At 34.6% G+C, this 24365-nt stretch overlaps 1 protein-coding gene across 1 annotated transcript in view; it reads left to right on the top strand.

Annotated features, from left to right (window-relative positions):
• The first annotated feature begins 23699 nt into the window (after positions 1–23699).
• Positions 23700–24365, top strand: part of TRDN (triadin) — a 338537-nt gene continuing 337871 nt past the window's right edge. Inside the window, exons 1-2 of the mRNA XM_077752724.1 lie at positions 23700–23775; positions 24018–24227. Of these exons, the coding sequence (XP_077608850.1) occupies positions 23700–23775; positions 24018–24227 (286 nt within the window). The remainder of the gene's footprint in view (positions 23776–24017; positions 24228–24365) is intronic.

Raw genomic sequence — 24365 nt, 5'->3', positions numbered from 1 at the left:
TCGGGTAAAAGGAAAAGAAGAATTTGGTGTCCTTGTGATGATTAACTTCTACTCATCCCTCAGATTTCAGCTCAGTTGTCACAGTCTATGATTAAGGCCCCATTATAGGCTTTCATAGGACATATATATCTCCTTTGTAACATTTATCTTAATTGTAATTGTCCATTTGTATAATTATTTAATAGATATCTCTGCCACTAATTAGTCTTGGCCCAACAAAGGCAGAGACTGTAAAGAAAGTTGTTTGCTTTTTGATCCCCAAAATGTAGCAAAGTGCTTGGCACATAGTAGGCACTCAATAAATCACTGGGAATAACTGCATATATGGGCTTATGGAAGGGGAGTTACTAGGAGTTCAGTACTCCTCATAGGCCACATACGTGATGTGACCAACTGGTAGGAAGCAACAGAAATGAGCTGGTTTGAAGCTGTGTTAAAGGAAAAAAGAATTCATAATGAGAATGGCAAGTGACTATGACTGAGCTGGGTTGCTCTTAGGTGTGCTCATTTTCAGTCCTTTCTTTTCTGTGAAACAATTGAATACTGACATTTAGCATTTGTTAAACTTTAGTATATTTTTGAACACTCTTGATAACTATGACACGTAAGGAATCATTCTGTCCATTGACAAAATCAACTGGACAAATAAAAATTAAGGCTGTTCGTAAAATCATTTGTAGTTCTCATTTAACAATTTGTTTTCTTTAGTTTGCAATGTTAATCAATCAATTATTTAGTTTTGAAGTTATTTTCAGAATTTCTACTATGAATTTTGTTCTAATCATTTGGAAAATTTCTTATGATGCATCCAGGCATTGAACAATTGTAACCTGAGTGAATCTTTTTTAACCTAGATATAGTAGAAAGTATAGTGATAGACACTAGTGGGGAGAATAGACAGGAATTTCAACATAGTGTAATAAGAAATATGAATTTTAGATGCACCTGGGAGGCTCAGTTGGTTCTGCATCAGACTCTTATTTTGGCACAGGTCCTGACCTCAAGGTTCATGGGATCAAGCCCCAAGCCCTGTCAGTGTGGGTCCTACTTGAGATTGTCTCTCTCTTCTCTCTCTTTCCCTTCACCCTCCCCCAATCACCCTCTCTGTCTCAAAATAAATAAATAACATTTAAAAACTAAATATGAATTTTATACAAATATAATTAAGATTTGTGCACATAATACCATGAGAGTATACCAGTCTATACCATGCTGAGGGACCAAAATGGGAACATTCTCAGGAAAGGATTCTGTTTAGAGGAGATAATTAAGTGAATTCTTAAAGAACCACTTACAAGTCAGCTGGGAGAGAACAAAAGAAAAGTGATTGATTTCCTAATTTTGCCTCATCTGTGTCTTATCAACTTTTTAAAAATCCTCTAGGTAATTAATAATTCAAGGTATTCATCAACCAGTTACTTTGAAATTGGCAAGACAGAGTTCTTTTTTAAATAGGCAAGTAGGTTCTAGGGGTAAAAGTAATATGAATAAGTATAAAGAAGAAAAAGATACAATACCATCACTTTTATCATAGCTATATTATGATTTTCTTTGTTTCATATATTTGGTGTGATAGTACAATATAATTTTACATGAGGTCATACCTTGAGAAATGCTTTATAATTTGATGCCTTTCATAAAAGCTTCTTGAACATCTTTTCTTTCAGTAAATTTTTATCAGCATTTACCTTACTGTATTATAGTTCATTATATTGTTTATTTATCCAGTTGTTTTATGTTGGGTCTTTATATTGCTTCCATTTTTTTTTCATTATTATAAACAATATGGAAATGGTCATATCTTAGCTCAACATTATTAATCTTTTGTAAAATTTTTTTAAAAAGGGATTCAAATATATTTTTCAAAAATTAAGTTACATACATAAAATTTATAAATAATAATACAGCTTAATATGTAATAAAGATAATATTTCAGTTAATATAAAAATAGATTCTTTAATAAATCATGCCTGGATATGGCTATATATCCAGAAGAATATCAATGGAATCTATGTTGAAATTATATATAAGTTTAATTCCAGATGAATTAACTTAAGTATGAAAAATAAAATAAAAAGTCTTATTTAAAAACCTAGAAAACTATATGACAAGGCTAGTGATGAAGAGCTTCCTAAGGCTGAAATTCTAGAATCTACACTTTGGTTAAAAGTACACATATCATATTTATATAAACATGTAAATATATGAAACAATAAATAATACCATAAACTAAGTAAAGAAAAAACCAAAAACAAAGAGGAAAGAGTACTATATTTCACAGAAGTCAATATTTGGCAAAATGTATATGCATTTATGTAAAATTCATATTTATGTGTGAATGGTTTATAAATTTAAATTAAAAAATTTTCAGATGCATAATAAAAATAAGTGATATTTGATTCTGTTTAAAGTGATAAAGTTTACACTTAAATTATTATTTAAAAATATATTTAATGTTCATTTATTTTTGAGAGACAGAGCATGAGCAAAGGAGAAGCAGAGAGAGAGAGAGAGAGAGAGACAGAATCTGAAGCAGAGTTCAGGCTCTGAGCTGTCAGCACAGAGACCAACGTAGAGCTCAAACCCACGAACCATAAGATCATGACCTGAGCCAAAATTGGACGCTTAACCGACTGAACCACCCAGGTGCCCCTATACTTAAATTTTTAACATTTCTTTTTCTACTCCATGAAATTATTTTATTTTTATCATTATACTTCATTAAATTTCCTCCTTTTTAGTTTGGCTGCACTATACATATATTTAGCAAATTGTTTATTCATGGAAACTTGTTGATAAATTCTAGTTTGGTCAAATTGACCAATGATGATAGATTTGAAATGATTTATTTTCAGTATTGAACTTGGGTTGGGCTTTGCCTTTGAAAATAAGCCCATTTTACATATGACACTATAGGTGATAATTGAAAGTTATACTCAATGACATTAACTATCAAAAATAAAACAAGAGGCTTAAAGCATATTGTGGCATAAAAGTTGATTTAAATTATGGTTAAAATTTATAAATACCCATTTCTTTAGAATGGAATCCTTTTGTTTCTTTATTATTAAATAGATTTTTAAAAAAATAGTTTGAAAACATAGCAGTAGTATTGTATATCTAATGTATTATTTCAATCATTGCATGCCCTTTTCTAAAATGTCAGCTTACTCCTTTTCAATATGTTTAGAGGAGTTTTGTCTGGCCTTGCGAAGAGTGTATATATATTAAACTCTTACAATACTCTCTATATATATCTGGCTACTTTGTTTGCAAGAATCACAATGATGGCAACTTACTGCTCAAATTAAAAACTTATTTTGGGACTCCTGGATGGTTCAGTTGGTTAAGCATCCAACTTCAATTCAGGTCATGACCTGAGGTCATGGTTTGTGGTCTTTTTGGGTTCTGCACTGTCAGCATGGAGCCTGCTTCAGATACTCTGTCTCTCTCTCTCTCTGCCCTTCCCCAGAGCTCTCTCTCTTTTCTCTCTCTCAAAAATAAATAAATATTTAAAAAAACCTTACTTTGCAAACAGTTAAATCCTCATGAATCTAGTCAACAGTGATGCATAATCACATCCTCTTATACATGGGGTGAAATATGCATGTATGTGTGTGTGTATGTGTGTGTTTGTGTGTGTGTGTGTGTGAGTGCACACATGCATGTGTGGACATTTGGCATATGCCTTAAAATGCTGAAAACTAAGGTGTGATCAGTTTGTTCAAGAACATATCAAGGGATTCTAGTGACTAAATGTATAATTTTCCCCAGCACCTGCTTCTTTCCCTTAGTATTCTCTCTTGGTGAATGACATCATCTACCTACTTTCTAGAGCTAGAACTTTAATAATCAAATCATTGACCTTCCCCACCCTCCAATCACGACATCATTAAATCTCTGCACACTGCAACTTAATCATCAAATTGTTCAAATCTTGCAGATACTATTTCCTGAATATTTCTGAATCTTGTACTTTTCTCTCCATTCCTCATGCCATCCCCAGAGTTCAGCATCTTATCACAGAAACTTGTATTTCCACACAATTTTATAATTTAGTTTCTGAGTATGCCTCAACTCCTGTGCCCTGATATTTAAATAAACTTTCCAAAATAAAAATATGATCAAATCCTTCTTAGTAAAATTCAGCTGTGGCTTGCCATGTTATTTGTTATAAAGCCCAGTTTCCTTGTGTTAGCAGTCACAGAGATTGGAGATGGGTTTTCTTCTTATGTATCTCCTGTCTCTTCAATTTCCATTTTGCCACAAGTGTCTTTGTCTCCAGCAACATGCTCAGACCTGTGATTTCTTAAATGCAGCCTTTATTAATGCTCTAAATTTTTACTACTTCAGGCCCACTGTGTGGTTTAAAGTGTCCTCCTCACACTGGCACCTGGGTGGTTAAGTCAGTTAAGCCACTGACTCTTCATTTTAGTTCAGGTCATCATCTCACAGTTTGTGAGATGGAGCTCCAAGTAGGGCTCTGGACTGAAAATATGGAGCTTGCTTGAGATTTGTTTCTCTCTCTCTGCCTCTCCCCAGCTCGCATACTCTCTCTCTCTCTCTCTCAAAATAAATACATAAATGTAAAATAAAAAAGTATCCCCCCATGCTAAATTCTCACAGTGGCCTTCACGTGACATCTTCACACAATTAGCAAACAATGCTGTAGTTATGGTTCCCTGGGTCTCAACAGTTGCCAAACTTCTGGAAGGGAGGACCAGATCTTGTATAATTTTTATTGTTAACACTCGACTGTCATGGAAAATGCTTAATACACTTTTTTTTATTGTATTGTATTGTATTACTTTATTTTATTTTATAATTTTATTTTAGAGAAAGGATGTGAGTGGTAGAGAGGGGCAAAGGGAGAGAGCGAGAGAATTTCAAGCAAGCTGCATGCTCAGCACAGAGCCCAGCATGGAGCTTGATTCCATGACAATGGGATCATGACCCAAGCCTAAATCAAGAGTTGGTCGCTCAACAGACTGAGCCACCAGGTGCCCCAGGATACATTTACTGATGAATAAAAAAAGGCCAAATTATAAATAATCAAGGGGCAACTTTGTTTCAGCAATCTTTTGAGAACTCATCAATTTACTTCAGGTAGATGCTCCTTCTTTTGGTAACAATATTACCTCTAGTCTCATTTTCTTTAACAAAATATAAAAGAATATCAGTAGGGATGGTTGCCTTATTGTAATTGATGCAACTAAGAAAAGTATTATTAGAAGCATTTGGATTGATAACTTCAGTTCATCCTCACTGGTACTTTTAGAAATGCATGCTTTAAGATTGAGATGTCTGCAAAGATTCAAATTAAAACAAATGTTGCAAAGTAGGTATACAAGGGAGCTTCCTGTTATTATGTGAGCAAAAGTTTCAGGATCTGTGGAGGATGGATAAAGGCAGTAAGAAAAGTATAAAGAATCTCAAATCTTTAAAATGTAGGGAGAGCAAATCTAGGTCCGTTTTTTTCATTCTTATAACAGAAAATGCCTGGAACAAGTAAGTGCTTAGGAAACTTTTGATGAGTGAATATATGAATGAAGAAGAATGTGAGTTTTGGAGGAATATATGAATGAATGAGTGGATAAGGAAATTGAGCTCATATTATATTTTAAGCTATGGGGTAAAATAAATCCAATATAGTAAGATGGCTTGGCAAATCATAACAGATCTCTATATAAACAGGAAACTGGTATAAAGAAAGAAAAAAAAACTTAGAAGGAAGAGAAATAACTCTAAATGTAATTTATTGTACTAAAATTCCAGGAAAAGATAAGATGTGGATTGATTTTGGCTGAAAAGACAAAAGCAAGTGTTTATATTTTTCCTAATGGCATCTCAGATAAAACTAAATCAGGCTGTTCATTTCTAGGTTCCAACTGTGTGTTTGTAATCTTAGTTTAGATTATGTTTACAATCCATGAAAAACCAAACTTGGACAGAAACACAAGTGTGCAGGGTTTTTTTTCTATAATGGCTTTCTAAATTCTTTTGTGCTGATTATTTTAAAAACTACCATACAGCAAAAAAAAAAAAAAAGAAAGAAAGAAAGAAAACGAATAGCATTATGTTTGTGATTCGATTTCAATAGCCCTATGAGATATCCATTATGTTTTAGTAGCCTTTGGAGTAACAAAAATTTGAATTCTAAATATCTGAAATTTAAATAAGAATTGATGCTAGATTGAATGATAAATCCCAATGCCAAAATTTAATTTTATATTGCTGCATAATTTTTATAAATCTAAATTGCATACTTATTTTAAATATGACCATTGTCCTTTGGCTAAAGAAATAGTATGAAGTCATTGTTGTGAGGGGAATAGCATAATGATTCAGTTTTATCTTTGGTGCTGTTTTGAGATATTATCCTGTATTGCAATTGCCAGTCCATAGGGCATATGGAAATAATGTTAGTCTTTATTTGAAAGATGCCCTTTCTAATGTCTGCTTCCGGAACAGTAGGGAGGGGACAGTTTATGGTAAGTATGATTTTCAGAGTTCAGTGTCTCTATCTTATCAGCATCATTCCTTCCTTTCCCTTCACTTGGCAGTAGATCGAACTAGGGTAACACTTGGTACTGGTGGCAATGAGGAAGGTAATAGGCTCACTTAAATTTGAATCTCCTATTATTCAAATTTATCTTTTAAAATTCTTTTTAATGTTTATTTTGAGAGAGAGAAAGAGACCAAGCATGAGTTGGGGAGGAGCAGAGAGAGGAAGACACAGAATCTAAAGCAGGCTCCAAGCTCTGAGCTGTCAGCACAGAGCCCGATGTGTAGCTTGAACTTATGAACCAAGAGATCATGACCTGAGCTGAAGTCAAATGCTTAACTGACTGAGCCACCCAGATGACCCATTATTCAAATTCATCTGGAAAACAGATTGAAATATCATTTCTCTTCCCTGGAATATAGACAATATAAGAGTAGGGACTATATGGACTATTTTCCCAGCTCTCTAAGAATAGTGCTTGACACATAGTTACCTTAGTGGATATGTGCTGTTATTCCTAATGTTCTAGTTCGAGCTGATAGAATTGACCAAGCTTAAAAATCTGGATCTAGTCTTGGCACCACTATTTTCCAGTACTTATCACATAATCTTTCTGAAGATCTGTTTTCTCTTCTCTAAAGTGAAAATGGGATTAGCTGCCCAGCCTACTTCAGGAAGATCAGTTGATATGATTTACGTAATTTGGCATCACAAATTCTGAATACACAGATGAATGATACTGTTAGCTCAACACAGAAACAAACAAATAAAAACTTTGGAACTGGTAATTTGTTACCAGTCAGCCTGCAGTTCCCCAGTCCAGATAGATTAAGACTGGGAATGTTATAGGTTGTACTCTGCAGAAATGTGCCTGATTGAAGAAGCAAGAAAGAGTACCAGTCTAGGTATTCTCTACTCTACAAGTCTTGTTCTCTGGTATGCAGTTGTTAGTGCTCAGAAGAAGAAATATCATCTACTATTAAGCACAAATAAGGCATTTGAAGTATATGGGCCTTTGACCAAAACCACCATTCTTTGATTCTCTGTTATATTGATACTGTGTTGAAGAAATGCAGCCTTTGCCATGACTGAAATCTACTTTTCAACCTATAGAAAGGGCTGCAACTTTATTTTTAAACCCTTGTGGTTAGACATGTAGCAAGGATGAATAAAGGTGTCAATGATGGCTAGGTCTCTTTAACCCATTTCAAGGTAAAGTATCATGTTATTCATAAACAGTTGATCAAATTTGGCCCTTAGATGTCAGAATTGTCAATGGCAACATATTTTGTTGCCTACAAATTCTGTCTCTGTTGTACATCCAAGAGATAGAAAACTTAAGTACTAAAATCTTTATTTAAAATCTATATGCAAACTTTTAATATTTATCATCACACATTTGACTATGCTATATTTCAAATAGTCATTCTTGGCCAGCCTTCATACTAACACAAATAAAGTGTCAAGTATGGTTGACTGAGTGGGGAAAGGGTGAGAAATCATATGGATACAGCATACATTATTTTTTTTTTCATATTTGTAACTTTTCACTTGTGTTCAGTTATTTAATTGATAAATACAATTTAAATAATAAATTATTTAGTCTTTTAATGACTTACAATGGCTTATAAAGAGCCACAAATGCATACAATGCTGTTCAATTGATAGAATTGTGCTGAACTAAGGCAGAATCCTGCTCTTCAGAGCTCAATTTAGGAAGAAAAAAATGGACATTACACTTAGTCCTGCACTTATGAACACCTCCCAAAGATACTTATAATTACCTATGAATACAGTGACTGTTGCTCTCCTTCCTCAGCCCTCTTCCTCCATCAGTTATAATCAGAGTTGTTGGATACCTCTTTACACAATACTCTGAATTTATATTCCATCCCTTTGTGGCTGTACTTGAACAAGCCTTAGGACCTAGAAAAGCTGAAAACTGCTACTACCACTCCTGTCCCCCCCAGACTATGTTCCCACCCCTCCCTTCATTTTCCCATAACAAAGCCTTCTGTCTTTCTATTTAGCCCTCACTCTCAGGATTCTTCACCCAGTTCTCTCCATTGTTGACTCACTCTGCCCATTGTCTGTTCTTGTCTGATCCTGACTCCCTCCCCTTTGCACACCCAACCCAGATGTCATTCCACAAGAACACACCACTATTCTTGGCTCCTTTCTCCTAGAGAGCTAAAGACAGTGGCTGAGATTCAGTGGTATTCCACTTGTAGACCCTCTCGGGGCTTAGGGGGAAAGAAGTGCACCATTTCTTCACATTAGCTTCACACCCTGTGATAATCTAGTGATAAAAGGTCAAATGCAAAATGTACTCTTGGAATACCTCCCTAGGACTGATAACACAAAGGACACGGGTGGGGGTGGGTTCCTTCTCTAATGTATCACCCACATTCAGAGTATCTGCTACAGAAAAAGCACGAGGAGGCATTTCAATATTGAGTTCAGCATGCCAATTCAGTAACAGTTACCTGCAGCTGATCATTGTGCTAGGCACCAGAAGTATACAACTGAATATAACCATTCCAGTGGGAGACCCAGAAAAATAAACAAGTAATTGCAATGTAATATGTTAGGTCTAAGGTAAAGGTACAAAGAAGGTGGTTTGGAAGCCTCCAGGAGGGACAATTAACTCACCCTAGAGGTTTATATCTAAGCATGCTTGAAGGAGCTGGGGCTTGGGCTGGCTGGAACTTGCTCCCATTCCTTAGGTTGATAATATAGAAACACATAAAAAGCATGAGCATGCCTTCAGTTTTATTTGTATAACAGTTCAGCTGCATAATATTAAAAAGGTTTTGATGGGCATATTGAGACCATAACCAACCTTCATAACATTCTTTAATTAAAATGGGGAAATACATTTGTGTTCCAAAAAACTATCTTATGAGAAAATCCTTTGGGACTTAATGCCTGTTTAGAATAAAGAATAGCACCAAATTGTGGAAGAGATTAACAAAAATGGCAATGCTCTGCTTTTTGTAATTGGCAGTTAATACATTAAAACCACTATGAGGTTTCCATGTGAATGAGAATATGTGATTTTACCCATTAAGGGTTCTAAACATTGGTTGGAGAAATACATTTCTGAATTTACACTTCTTGGCTTTATTATAATGGGAGTTACGAGTGAGTTGAACATCAGTTGTATACTTTGCAATGTAAAGTCTCTTCAAAGAAATGAACCTCTAAGCCTCCGGGGCTTACATTCTCAGTTATATAACCTTAATTATCATGTACATGAAAAAAAGCTTAATCTCAGTACTTCAGAAATTCGTATACAGGTCAAAAGAATGAATTGATGGAGCTGAAATAACTTCCCCTGCCCCAAGAGAGACATGGCCATATTTAAGAAGGCCATATTTATATAGAAGAGTACTTAGCACTATTATCAATAATAAATTGACCTAGGTAAGCTTAACAAGAGAGGGAAAGGAGTTAATAGTTACTATGCCTAACACTGTGCTAAATACGCTGTTCCTCATGATAACCTGATGAAGTAATTTTAATGATCCTGATTTTATAGGTGAACACTAAGGTACAGAGTATAGCTAGAAAGGAGAAAAGCCAGGACACTAACACAGCACTGCCCCATTTTAACCCTACTTTTACATCACTATGTCATATACCTCCCCTATGCCTGATTCACATTTAGTAAATTCTAGCTTAAAGTATTATTTCCCAATTTTTAAGCCATTAAATATCTATTTTTAAGTTTCTACTTTGTCAGTTACTCTCCTAAACTCAAAGAGTAGGAATTGGCAAGCTTTTTCTGTAAAGGGCCAGACAGTACATATTTTAGAGTTGGTGGGCCATGTGATCTAGGTTGCAACTGCTCAACTCTGCCAGCTTAGCAGGAAAACATAGAAAGTAAACAAAAGACAATCCATAAATGAATGGGTGTGGTTGTGTTTCAAATTGAGTCCTGAAGAGGGAGTAAGGAACAAGATGGACAATCAGGTTAAATCCTTTCAGGCGTAGGGTGCAGAACACTTAACATTCACAGAGGACTCCTTCCAGGAATCACAGACATTTGGGGTTACTCCAAGTGTATAATTGGGGGGGATGAGTGATAGGAGATAACAGGACCTCAGAGGTGGAGACGGCAGGTATACAGTCTGTTGCTTTTGTGATGTTTGCATAAGCGTACATCTGATGCACCTAGGACTTTGCTATAAGTCACATACCCTTAGTGGCACTTACTAGGCACCATGGTTTTCCATGAAGAATTACATACTTTCACTTTCAACTGGTTCTGGTCACTGTAGGAAGGAGAGGCTGCTCCTTGATTTACATTTGCAGATATTGACTGGCTTACAGATAAAGTGATACTCAGATATCCAAGAAGTCTCCAGGTCAGCCATACCCCAGCTCCCAGTTTATGCTTCATCCGTAACCTTTTGCTATTGACCTGTGGCATATTCTTAATGTCTTTTTAAGATAACTTGGCAAGGGTTTTTCTGATTACTCTTTGCTTTCAGAAGAACCAAAACCATCTTTAAAAGCAGATAAAAAGAATACCTGAATGCTTTTTAATTTCTCATTTAGATTTGCAAATCTATTTATGGCAAAGTCCACTTAGCAGCTATTCAGCCTTTCATCAGGACCCATTGCAGGGCAAATTGATTTTGTCCCATTCACTAATAGCTTGCTTGCTTTAGGTCACAGAATCTGAGGGGGATGGGACTACAGAAGCGCCCTATGAAAAATAGTAAAATATTGTGTCAAAGGAAGCACTACTAGAATAATGAGGTTTTAAAAAGACTTTTATTCATAAGGTCTATGAAAAGTACAAATGAATAATGGAATAAATTAATAAGTAATTTCATTAAAATGTTCTGCTTTACATAATTAAGACTTAGATTTTATAGATTATACTTGGTTTCAATTTCATGAGAAACCATTTTCAGGAGACCAGGAATTGTTGCTATTTTGCTACAAATGCATTTCAGTCATATTATGGGTTCGAAATTCATATTCTAGGTTCAAAAACTGTTGTCTTATGAGTAAAGAAATGTGATGACAGATAACAACACTGTTTCCATATTACAGAGGCATATTTTGGGCTGAAACCATATTCAAGACGTGCATGTTTGTATTTGCGTTTTGTTTCTGTTCTTAGGCCTTTTTGGAGAGAATGAAATCTGATATTTGGCTGCTGAGAATTCTTCAGAATTGGGTGATAAATTGGAAAACTTGCTTTTTTAATACTAAAGATATACCTAAATAATAATAAAATATGTCCAAATCTATTTTTTGACACTTCAAATTACAGTTCTTAAGTTGCTTATTAACCCTAAAAAGTTCCTAGTGTTATAAATGTGTGAGGGCAGGGGCGCCTGGGTGGCTCAGTCAGTTAAGCGATTAAGCGTCTGACTTCAGCTCAGGTCATGATCTTGTGGCTAGTGAATTCGAGCCCTGCGTCAGGCTCTATGCTGACAGCTTGGAGACTGGAACCTGCTTAGGATTTTGTGTCTCCCTCTTTCTCTACTCCTCCCCTGCTCACGCTCTGTCTCTCTCTCAAAAATGAATAAACTTAAAAAAAATAATGTGTGAGGGCAGTAGATTTTGTTAAGTACATTTTCTCAGAATCAGTCAACAAATATAGCTAAGATTTCATTCTGTTTAATTACATTCATACATTAGGCACTTCTTAATTATTAGAGCAAATTTTTCTTTATCTAGGATGAGCAAAGGAAGGGAGGATTCTTTGGAGAAATATTTTTATTGTACATATTTTGATTTAGCAATCATTAGTTTTTTAGGATATGTTAACATTAAATCATATAAAGTCTACAACCTCTAATAAAGTTTTCTCTGAAAGCATAACATCCACAAATGTTGATGCCTTTGGCAAAAAATAAAATACATGGTATTTATTTTCATTATGGTTTATAGGTTAAAGCATAAAGGTCAGGATTACTTAAATATTAAATATCTGGTTAAAAGAATCTAATATTTCAACATAGTGAAAAAAAGGAATAATTTGGACAAATAGCTGTAGTAAATATCTGACCTAACTGCAGTTACTTTCAGTTTTGATAATCTATCATTTTGTTAAAATATGTTGATGGCATTTGCCTAACTTGCAGTGTGTGTGTGTCTGCGTGTGTGTGTGTGTGCACACACACGTGTGCACATGCACAGACATATTCTAAAATCCAGACATTTATAGTATATATATTTTTAAGTTAACATATCTATAACAGAAGGAAAATAATGGAGCATCACTACTGAAGCCATCATTTTAATAATTTCAACATTTCAAGTTACCTTTTGAATCTGAGAAATTTTCTTAACAACTTGATTAATTCAGGGCTTCATTTTACATGCAATTAATAGTAATGCCTTAGAATAGACTTAATCTTTCACAAGATAATTTTGGTGATAACATGGTGAAGAGACCATGTAGTACTTGTTCATAGGCCGAATTGTGCACCACTCCGCATCATTCATATAATTCCTATTTCTCCAGTACCTCAGAATGTAACCTCATTTGGAGGTAGAGTCTTCACAAAGGCAATGGGGCTAGTATTGGGTCCACAACATGGGCTCCAAGCCAACCAGTTTGGTGTCCATACACAAAAGGGGAAAATTTTGAGATTGACGTGCATAGAGCAATAATGCCATGTGAACAGGAAGCCAGCCATAAACAAGCCCAGGGGGAGGTTCTGGAAGATTCTTCCCTCAGGGTTCTCAAAAGAAACAACACTTTGATTCTAGACTTCTGGCTTCTGGAATTGTGAGGCAAAAATTTCTGTTGGTTAAGGCACTTAATTTGTGGCTTTTTGTTATGGCAGCCCTAAAAAACTGAGAGTGTTTATTAACTTCTTGGCAAATGACAAGTCATCCTTTTACTACACTAAGTTTTGACAAACTTTACTCATATGATCTCCTTCATTTATGAACCAAATGATCTTTTTTTAAAAAAGAAAGTTTATTTATTTAGAGAGAGAGAGATAAAGAGAGAGAGGGAGAGAGAGATTAAGAGTAGGGGAGCAGAGAGAGGAGAGACAGAATCCCAAGCAGGCTCTGTGCTTGAGTGGAACTCCATCTCATGAACCCTGAGATCATGACCTGAGCCAAAATGAAGAGTTGGAAGCTTAACTGACTGAGCCACTCAGGTCCCCTAACCAAATGTTCTTTATGAGTCACTGTGGTTTCTGCATGGCCGTTTTTCCCAGGAAATCATATATGTATACATGACGTATATCTCCAGAAAGTCTGGTTTGTGTGATGACATTTAGTTTTTCTGGAGCAGACACACTATAGAAGCCTAAGGCAATATAATTATGATCAGTTTTGGGACTAGAATATCAGCCATTATAATTTTTACCTGAAAACTGCTTTAGCAAAACTTTTTTATGATCTGATTCTTTTTATGATCTGTAGTCTTTAATAGGAGGCACAGTTAACCAGAAGATGTGGAAAAGAATCAATGCTGTTTTTGAAGAACTTCCTCTAATGCTAAAACAAAGGGTTTAATATTCAAATTTGAATATTTAATATGTCTCCATTTTCTTATAAAAATAAAAAGGAAAGTAATTTTTAATGAAAAAAAAAAGATTCCTGTACTGTTTTCCATGTCTTTTCTCCCTTAGATGGCAAGAGACACTGGATTTCAAACATCTTGTAAAGCATAACTCTAGAGATGTGTTGCTCAGGGGAAGATTGCTTAGTAGTTTTCAGAAAAGCATGCTATAGAGCAACCACAATTTTATAAAGCTTATTTTATGGATTCTGTTATGGCTTGGTGGTACTAATGCAGTTGTAATGCTTGAATAAGCTTAGTCAAATAAAGCTCATAGAAATGCTTACTCCATAGAAATAACTGCTCTCAGTGATCTAAATGTCAGAAATACTGGTCTGTCAATAGTAAAATCCTATTCAGACAGGCTATTTGAAATGAGGCGATTGGGGATTTCACTGTTCTATGTAACACTGCTGATCCCAACACCTGGAATCGATCCTGGATGAGGAAAATGGATCCTCTTTCCCAGTCCCTAGCACTAATACCAAAGTTCAGTCTACCTGACAGTAAATACCACATAGGTTGTTAGAGGACAGGGTCTTGATTTTCCATTTATTTCTTACTCCTTCAGGTGTTGAGGATGTATAATTTTATCTTCACAATACTCAGTAAAACGACTGCTCTCCTGCCTAGTAAAACTGAAAATGAAATGTTGAAAAGTGTGAAGAAGTTAGAAGAGGTTCAATTATTCATCACTTTGTTTATATCTTTGCTTTTTAAAATTGTTTGGTCTCAGAACTATAATTGCCCAGAGACAAAGCCTTTTAGTAGTTGCCAATGAGTGACACCTTCCAGACATAAAATTTAAGATCAATATTAGATCTATTTGGACAAACAATTCAGAAGATTAAATATTAGGGAATAAGCTTTGAAACTTCGATAATGAGTAGACTTCAGAAAACTGATTCTCTTCAACTCCCTGTTGCAGTTTTCTTTCATATCAAAGAGGACTAAGATACTCACTCCATGCTATAGATGTGTGCAGCATTCTCAGCTGTTTCTAAAACTCCACGGGCTCCTTAAAAGAAAGATTTATATAAAGTATTACTTGTGTTTACCTAATTGCTTGCATTTTTAAAATATGAGCATGGATACCTTAATGTTCTTTTCAGAAATGCATAAAGGAATTTCGGGCTCATTTAGAAGTCCTTTGAAAGGCACAGGAAGCTGCTTTTTTCCCGTATAGATTAAATGATTTTAAACAACACAGCAAATCTTCTTTTTCTTTCAATTTTTAAGCTGCATTTTCTTCATGCAATATTGGTGTTTTCTTCATGGGATATGTGGACCCAATCCAGAAAGATGAAGGTTCTGGCTGTACCATTCTGATCTGTTCCAAACCTTTCAAATAGCTTGGTGATGATGTGCATGCAAGTTAAATAAAATATAATAATATCCTGTTAGAGTGATGCCCAATTCTAAGTATATATCTTTTCTCACCAAAATTATTAAATATTTTATTTCATTGAAGATTTTAACAGTTCTATGGATCTGTTTTCAGTCAAATTATGGCCATAGCATTATTTCTGGAGTAACTATAGAAAGTGTCCATTTATTTGACTCATAATTAAAGTTGCACAAAAGTAAGCATACTTCATTGCAATTTTTATTTTAAAAGCCTTTTGGGTGCTCAATAAAATTAGCAATTTTATACTCTATTATTGGTTATATTAATATTAAATTGATTATATTGATGGTTATATGTTCTGAATACCCTTATTTATTTACATGTACATATGAAAAAGATAAAATTATTGAATTATCACTGATTTTCCAAGAAATGAATGGAAATTTCCCTATAAATAGAAAACATAGTTTCAGTTTTATTTATATATTTTTTAAATTAAAAAAAATTTTTTTAATTTCTGAGAGAGAGAGACAGAGAGAAAGAGACAGCGTGAACAGACATAAGGAGGATCAGAGAAAGAGAGAGACACAGAATTTGACGCAGGCACCAGGCTCTGAACTAGCAGTCAAAACAGAGCTCGATGCGGGGCTCGAACCCACGAACTGTGAGATCATGACCTGAGCCAAAGTAGGACGCTTAACCAACTGACCCACCCAGGTGCCTCCAGTTTTATTTATATTTAAATGTATCAAAAAGCAAGCCTGGTTGATTTATCAAGTAATTACCTAAAAATTCACCCAAAGAAGTAAACTTTAAAGAAATTTAGATCTTAGTTCTTAAATTTCTTTATTTCTTGAATGTAGCTGGTAAGAATGTGAGAAACTCATTATTTTATGTGAGTATAGTTTTAAGCAGAAGCTTTACATGAAGTCCTTATTACTATTATTACTGAATAAATTTACATGCAAAGGGTGTCAATACATTGTGCACCTTTTTTCTTTTCTTGGAGGGGGGAGAGTGTCACATTTCTTAATGAAAATAAAGTAGAAGCTATGTGACACTATAATGGTAGGATTATGACTCCATGTTAGGTAAAAACAACAGGAGATGATTAATTCTTAAGGAATAGTTGATTTCCATGAAAATGTCTTTAAGAAAAAGAAAGTAAAACACACATTAGAATCAACAAATCATGGAAAGCTAATGATTTTGAAGCATTGAGTTTAGTATTTTTTTCCAAATTGAACTAGCATGTCATTACTCAACTCTTTTCAATTTCAGTGAGATTGTGATTCAATGACAATGGGGCAATTTAGTCAGAGGATTGCTGGGGCTAGGTAAAGCATTTCAATTATGCATATTTGGCCTAGGAAGAAAATGAGTCAACCCAAACATAAAATTCTAGAAAATTAATTTCTCAAAGGAACTTGAATATGTCTATCCTATTCAAATCATATTTGCTATGAACAGAGTCTAACTTCTTTTTGCCTGAAACTAAATCCACAAAATTTAGGAGATTTTCTGTAGATTCTATCCTCAAACTTCAAATTTATAAAATCAGACAGATGTTAAGATGGCTTATCTATTGCATGAGAATTCCTGCATTCATGAAGTCAACCTCGCAGTATGTAGTAACTTCTGACATTTTGATTTGGGCTACTTGGGCATGTGCTGGTAGTAAGGGACCATGGTCACAATTTCTATTATTTTAACATGAAATATACAGCTCTATTAAAATATTTATGCTTATTAAAGCTTAAGATACTGTAATATTCTTTTGAGCAAGTTTTAAATAATCAAATAGAAATATGCATGCTATGGACTGAACGGTGTCATTCTCAAATTTACTTGTTGAAGCTCTAACCTCCAAGGTAATGGTATTTGGAGACAAGGCCTTTGGGAGGTTATCATGTTTAGGTGGTCATGAGAGTGGAGCCCCTCATGGCGAGATTAGTTCCCTTATAGCAGGAGATGGTAGAGAGCTTGCTTATTCTCACTATGCCATGTGGGGATACAGTGAGAAGGCAACTATCTGCAAACCAGGAGGAGAGTCCTTACCAGAATCTCACCCTGCTATCACCCTCATCTGGAATTTCTAGCTTCCAAAACTGTGAGAAAAAAAAATGTTAAGACATCTAGTCTGTGGTACTTTGTTATGGCAGCCCCAGCTGACTAAGATGATGTATCATCATGCATTTGTAAGTTGACTATCAGCACTTAGGTTCATCTGTACATTTACTGTGCCTGATGTGGTTGTAGAAACCTCTCCCAGATGTTGCATCTTTCAGAGATTAAATAACTCTAATAACATTGCAGATGCTAGTTCTAATTGCCTCATTAGAAAAAGTGTGTCTGCTTAATTATTAACATTATTTAGTAAATAGATTTTTTTCAGTCAAAGAAATGCACATCTTTTTCTCTATCCCATTAGCTTTTTCTGTTGGAGACTGAATTATTGTGACCAGCTAAATTTTCCACTTATGAGATGCTCCTGAACAGATATTCTTTTACTTCTTTCAGGAATATATCTCTTACCTGAACATTTTCATCTGTCATAAAAATGAATTTTGTTTTTCACTTAATTTATTTTTCTGGTTAGAAGTACNGAGTGTTATGTGGAAACTAATTGGACAATAAACTATTAAAAAAAAAAAAAGAAGTCACTATGTACTACACATCCTTCTATATGCAGAAATATTGAGGTTATTTGGCATGGTAGTTTTTTAAAGCTGATTCCCTTTAGCAAAACTTAAGAAGGTTTTCACATTTATTGTTTATTAGGGTTTCACTATGTAAAAAGGGTTGAAGTACTCCATGCTGTAATAAGATAGATGAATTACTCTCAACCAAGAGCCTTGTTGAGCAACAAAAAATAACTATATGAAAGTCAGGATAATTTTATACCACTGTGCTTATCAAAACCTATATAATCACAGGTAAAACCAGTAGTATTTATTTAAAAAGATCAAGGAAATATCATTAAGAAGTGAACAGTTGAGGTCACGCTTTAATAGAAAAAAAAATTCCTCAGAAATCCTCACGCACTTTAGATTGGTAAAACACAATGCATTTTACCCGTAACGTGTTAGGAGTTCAACACATTCTGTTTCACAAAATTAATTCGAGTTATGATATCTGATAATATAAACACAACCAAATTAGTTTATGTATTCTCATATAACTGGAAAGTCCAGAGATATATCTGAATCTAAGCACAGCTGGCTCTGTGAACCTACGCAGTGGAATCTGGATCCTGCCTCTTTCCATCTTGAAACAGATTCTCCAACTGGTGAGCTAGAGGCTACTGGTAGACCCCACCTGCTTGCCAATCCCAACAGAAATAGAGTGTCATTCAATAGTTCCACAAAATATGTGGAGGATTCTGATTGTCCATCCTTTTCCAGTCATGGGCAAGAGGGTGTTCAGAATGGTCAGGCTTGTTTTAAAGAAAGAGCCCTATGGCTGGCGGTTAGGTAGGGGGTTAGGGAAGAGTATAGGGAGTGGATGGGTAGGAAGGATTGCCAGTTAATATAAAAAAATAACTATATATTCACCACCTCTGTAGATTAGATCACCAAATTATCCTCTGAGGTATTACAATGATCACATCCTAAAAATCTCGGAGAAAACGTGGCAATTTAGGGCTTTTATTGAAATTGGCAGGGGATCTGTTTCTGGTTTGAGGCAAAGCTATTTTTACCTTGAATGAGAGTGTATAGTTTGTTTTTAAGTGCCTAGAATCTGAATTCTTCTAAAAATTACACTAAGTTACTTATTATGTTTTATCAACATTATCTATCTATCTGTCTGTCTGTTTGTTTGTCTATATATCTATCTACATCTCAATTAGAGTAACTAGGATTATTTTTACAAAGTCTGTTTTTGTGAGTTGTCATCATTTATCTTGCCTCGCAAAACTATTTTTATTCCATTGATATATACTTTAGAAAAACATAATTTAATTGTCACAGATGTCTATGTTTATGATACATAGACATTCTGCAGACACCAGGATTGAGAAAAGATGTTTTTTCATTTTTCAACTTTATTTGCCAAGAGATCTTTCTAGAAAAGTTTCTCCTAATTCTTACTTTCATGTATTTTTTGGAATACTTAAAACAATATAGTAAAGATCATTCTTACTTGTAATTGAGAATTATATTCTTAATATAATTTCAGAGTAATACATATTTTTATAATGTCATTAATACTATATACCCCTTTGTCCTTTGTTCTCTAATTTTTGAAGGAAAAATATAACATTGGAATATTCCATAAACCCACATCCCAGAACATTCTGGAAGAGATACCGTCATCAGTTTCCCATAGGAACAATAATGGGCAAGTGTACTTGCAGTTTTATCTGGTTAATAAGGCACGGTGAGCTTAAGTGATTTCTTTTAAAAGGCCTATGATTTAGTCTTCAATGCATAACCTGGGATGCTGGTCTTGGGAATCACTTCATAAGCAGCCCCTAGTTTTACTTTATGGGGCAGTCACATGGCCTTTCAGCCAGATCCCCACTTCTTTTGAAGCTGACTCTAGCTTTCTGGCAATCAAAATAATTTGTATAAAATCAGAAGGAATGGAAAGAAAAAGTAGGCATGAAAAGCACTGTCACATGGCCTAGCTTGCCAGGAGCATTGCCCATGTCAAATTTCTCAGTAATATTTACCTCTCATTTCTTCCACCATATCAATAACTAGCTCCTGTCATCTTCAAAGTACTTCTCAAACATTAAATAATCTCAGATTACACACTCTGTTCTTCACATTTATCTTGACCAGCTGTCAGTGAAGGCAATTTATTTCCCCTCAATTTTATTCCTCTTGGCTCTGTGTGGCTTCTGCAGTAAATTTGAATGCAAAATGAAAGGTACAATTTAGTGTGTTTCCATAACAAAGGAAACACACAATTTTCCGTAAGCAGTATAACCTTCAGATTACTTTCAAATTACTTATAGTTTTGCCTTCTGAGTTGGATACTCAGAATATATTTTCATCATCTCTGAGTCTTGATTAATTTTTAAGTGGAAATTTTGAGAATGTGAAGCAAGAACAAATAGAAAAAAATGTAAAAAGTCATTTAGTGTTAATTTTATCATTTTCATCCATTTAAAATACTGTATTATAATGGTTTTAGCAGGATTATAAGGTTAAATAAAATTTGAGATTCATTTTAATATCAGTTTTTTAAATATTAAAAGTCACATTTGAACACTGAACTTGCATTGCTTTCTGGATTTCTATAGTTTCTCATTTTTCTGATAAAAAAAGAAAAAAATTGTATAGAAATTCTTGTCCTTTTAAAAAATTTTCTCTTTTAAAAATATGATCATGATTTGATTAATGTGTATCAAATCCTGGTAAATTTGTTCTTTTGGCTTCAAGATACCAGGCAGGTGTGTATGAGATTGCCTACAGAAATACTCTCTAATCCACAGTTCACTGAAGTGAATCTGAAGTGCAAAAGCAATTCTTCCGGTTTTCTCTGCATAGTGGTAGTAGGACATCTTCCAGAGGTTTAAAAAACTAGAGATTAGCACCATATCAACTTTCAGGTGGCCTCTCCTAAACGCTTGTAATTCACTTACTCTCCTGCAAATCATTATTCCAAAGATTTGATTCACTTGTAGCCCCACTTGGATCTTAAATTGCATTTCAAAGCACTCCTATCATTCATCCATTTTCAGATCTGCCATTAGAAGTGATGGGAATTTGGCACAAAAATCAATGGAAGGATATTATATGAGTTCGTTTTAATTTTTCCTTCTTTGAGATCCATCTCAAGTACAGTCTGTGAAATCTGTTTTTTAAAGATATGTTTCCATCTTGCTATCATTTCAATGAAATTGAGTTCATGACCTTGGGATATGTATTCACATAGATTTTCAGGAAAGGAAGCAGATTTATTGTCACTGTTGTTAATTTCTACCTAACATCATTTAAAAATCTTAATTAAATCATTCACCACTGATCTCCTCAACAGCTTTTTAATCTCTTAAAAATATGGGGTTGGATCTACAAATGACACCTAAAAATGATTGTATTAGTATGTTTGGTTATTATTAATACCTACTAATATATACACTTGAATCTATTTGATTGTCTTTTCCTTAGTCAGTGATAGGACTTTATGGCACTTATTTTTTATCAAGAGAAGATAGTACCATTTTTTGGTAAAGAAAAATTTAAAATAACACATTATTAAGTAGAGTATTTAATTTTAAGGCAGTATTTTCATTTCTTCCCACAATAACTAAAAATTGTCATATGAACTGTATTCAAACTCTAAGCACCCCATGTACACAGCTGTTAGAAGCTTCAAAATTTGTATTTCTGATTTAAAGAGTTTCATTAGGCTGCAAACATTTGGATTATAACAAAATAACTTTATTTGTTATAGATCTTTTCTCATAGTTTTTTAATGGGGCATAACACTCTCCATTAATATAAATGACTTACTGTTTGTGTCCCACTTCTTTATCACAAGAAGTAAATTAGTTGATTCAAGAAAGTCATTGAAATCGTCATGGGGCAACTGGCTGGCTCAGTAAAGCATGTAACTCTTGTTCTCAGAGTTGTGAGTTCGAGCCTAATGTTGGGTGGACAGGTTACTTAAACATAAAACCTTTAAGGGGTACCTAGGTGGCTCAGTAAATTAAGCATCCAACTCTTGATTTTGACTCAGGTCAAAGTTCATGGGATCAAGTGCTAATGTTAGTGCAGAACCTGCTTGGTATTCTCTCTCCCTCTCTCTCTGCCCTTCCCTCATGTGTGCAGAGCCTGCTTGGGATTCTCTCTCTCCCTCTCTTAAACCCTTCTCCTCTTGCATTATCTCTCTCTTAAAAATAATAAATAAACATTTGAAAATACCACAAAAAGAAAGAGGTGAACAGTTGAGGGTAACAAACTGTAACCTAAGATCAGATAAAGTGTCACTATCATATGTGTGTGTGTTTGTAGATATACATACATGTATACACTCTTGAAAGGAGTATAAATGTATAGATGTGTATAAATATATATTTACATGCATGCACATAGATATTTGTATACACATGTATACTTACATAAAAATATATGCATACACATGACTGTGTACATGCAATGTGTACATGAGATCTATGGAAAAGTAAACAAAAAATTGCACAAGATAAAAAAATATAAAGGGAAAATAAATGTATGAAAAGCTCACTGCTAGTTATCAAAGAATTACAAACGAAGCAGAACTTTCCTCCTACATGATTGCAAATAGTTTGAACACAGGTAATATCCAGTATTGTCAAAGATAAGAAAACAGACTGCTGGTATGTACATTTTCAAAAATATATTAATTTTCTGTGCACCTGGGTGGCTCAGTTGGTTAAGTGTTTGACTCTTGATTTCAGTTCAGGTCATGATCCCGTGGCTTTGTGGGTTTGAGCCACTCATCAGACTCTGAGCTGACAGTGCAGATACAGAGCCTGCTTGGGATTTTCTCTCTCTCCCTCTCTCTCTGCCCCTCCCTGACTCATGCTGTCCCTCTCAAAATTAATACGTAAACTTCAAAACAGATATACAAATTTTCAAATACATATGTATATTCTCAACATAAATCTGATAATGTTATTTGCCCCAGAAATTCTCTTTAGGAAATTTTCCTAACATAAAAACTATAAATGTGTTTTAAGAAAACTTATGCCATGTCCCCAGGTAGAAAGCTTTCTGACTAAATTATGCATAGCCACAAAATGACACATCATGCAGCCACCTAAGTGACATTTTATGGAATGCATATGGCAGGAGAACATGCTTATTATATATTGCCTAGTAAAAAACAGAGTGTGATGATGACTCTTTAAAAACAAATAAAACATATTTATGTATTTATATGTGTGTACAGAAAAGTAGATGTAAATAAAACGATATGTTAACAGTGGTTTCTGAGTGGTGAGGTTACAAATAATTACCTATTTATCTATTTATTTTGCTGTTTTTAAATATTTTTTTAATTTTCTCCCATAAACATGTAGATTTTGTAAATAGGAATTAAAAAGTTAATGGATATAATAATATTTTCTCTTAGATCTTCTGTGACCCTTCACAATAAAAGCGAATATCCTCAATAGAACAGCCAGTTATATAATTAAGCCAAGATGTCTAAAAATGGATTTCATCCATTTCAGCTACTTTATCCTTGATTTTCCTTCCCCCCACCCCTGAGGAGACATTTTGCTTACATTCAGAACTGTCATATCAACTTGAATCAGGGGAAAAGGTATTAGAAAAACAACTTGAACAAAAAACCAATTGCTGTTGATGGTAGTGGATGTAGGAGGTGGCAAGGGAGAAATAAAAATGATTGAAAGTGATGACAAAGTTTGTAGCTTCCATGGTATTATTTACAGCACTTAGGAGCAGAAGAGTTCTAATCACGAGGGTGTGTGGGTTTCAGAGTGGAGGGTAACTACTGGGGTAGGTGGGCAGGAGATGTGTCCCTGCCACTAAAGAGGCATACTTTACTATATAGAAAATGGGACAGACAACTTAAATATATAATAGCTTTGGGGCTTTTTGGTTATCAACTTTTGACATGAAGTTCTAAATTGTAATCCTCTTTTCTGAATGCTTGATTAGGAAATGCATCTACTACCACCACTGTGATAGACAGCAAAAATGGATCTGTGCCCAAATCCCCTGGGAAAGTGCTGAAGAGGACAGTCACAGAAGACATCGTGACAACATTCAGCTCTCCAGCAGCTTGGCTTCTGGTCATCGCTCTGATAATCACATGGTCAGCTGTTGCTGTTGTTATGTTTGACCTAGTGGATTACAAAAACTTTTCAGGTAAGAGCCATGAAATGGGGGTTTTAGATGAAAGGAAACTATGCTCTCCCCAGCTGTCTTTGTTTCTCTTCACTGCATCTTAGTGTGAGAAATAAAGCACCCCTTGAATGTGTTTGAGTGTCAATACTGCTAGTTTTT

Source organism: Crocuta crocuta, unplaced genomic scaffold (assembly GCF_008692635.1).
Source record: "Crocuta crocuta isolate KB4526 unplaced genomic scaffold, BGI_CrCroc_1.0 scaffold230, whole genome shotgun sequence".
Classification (NCBI taxonomy): domain Eukaryota; kingdom Metazoa; phylum Chordata; class Mammalia; order Carnivora; family Hyaenidae; genus Crocuta; species Crocuta crocuta.
Note: the sequence above shows the minus strand (reverse complement) of the source record. Positions and strands in the feature narration are given on the sequence as shown.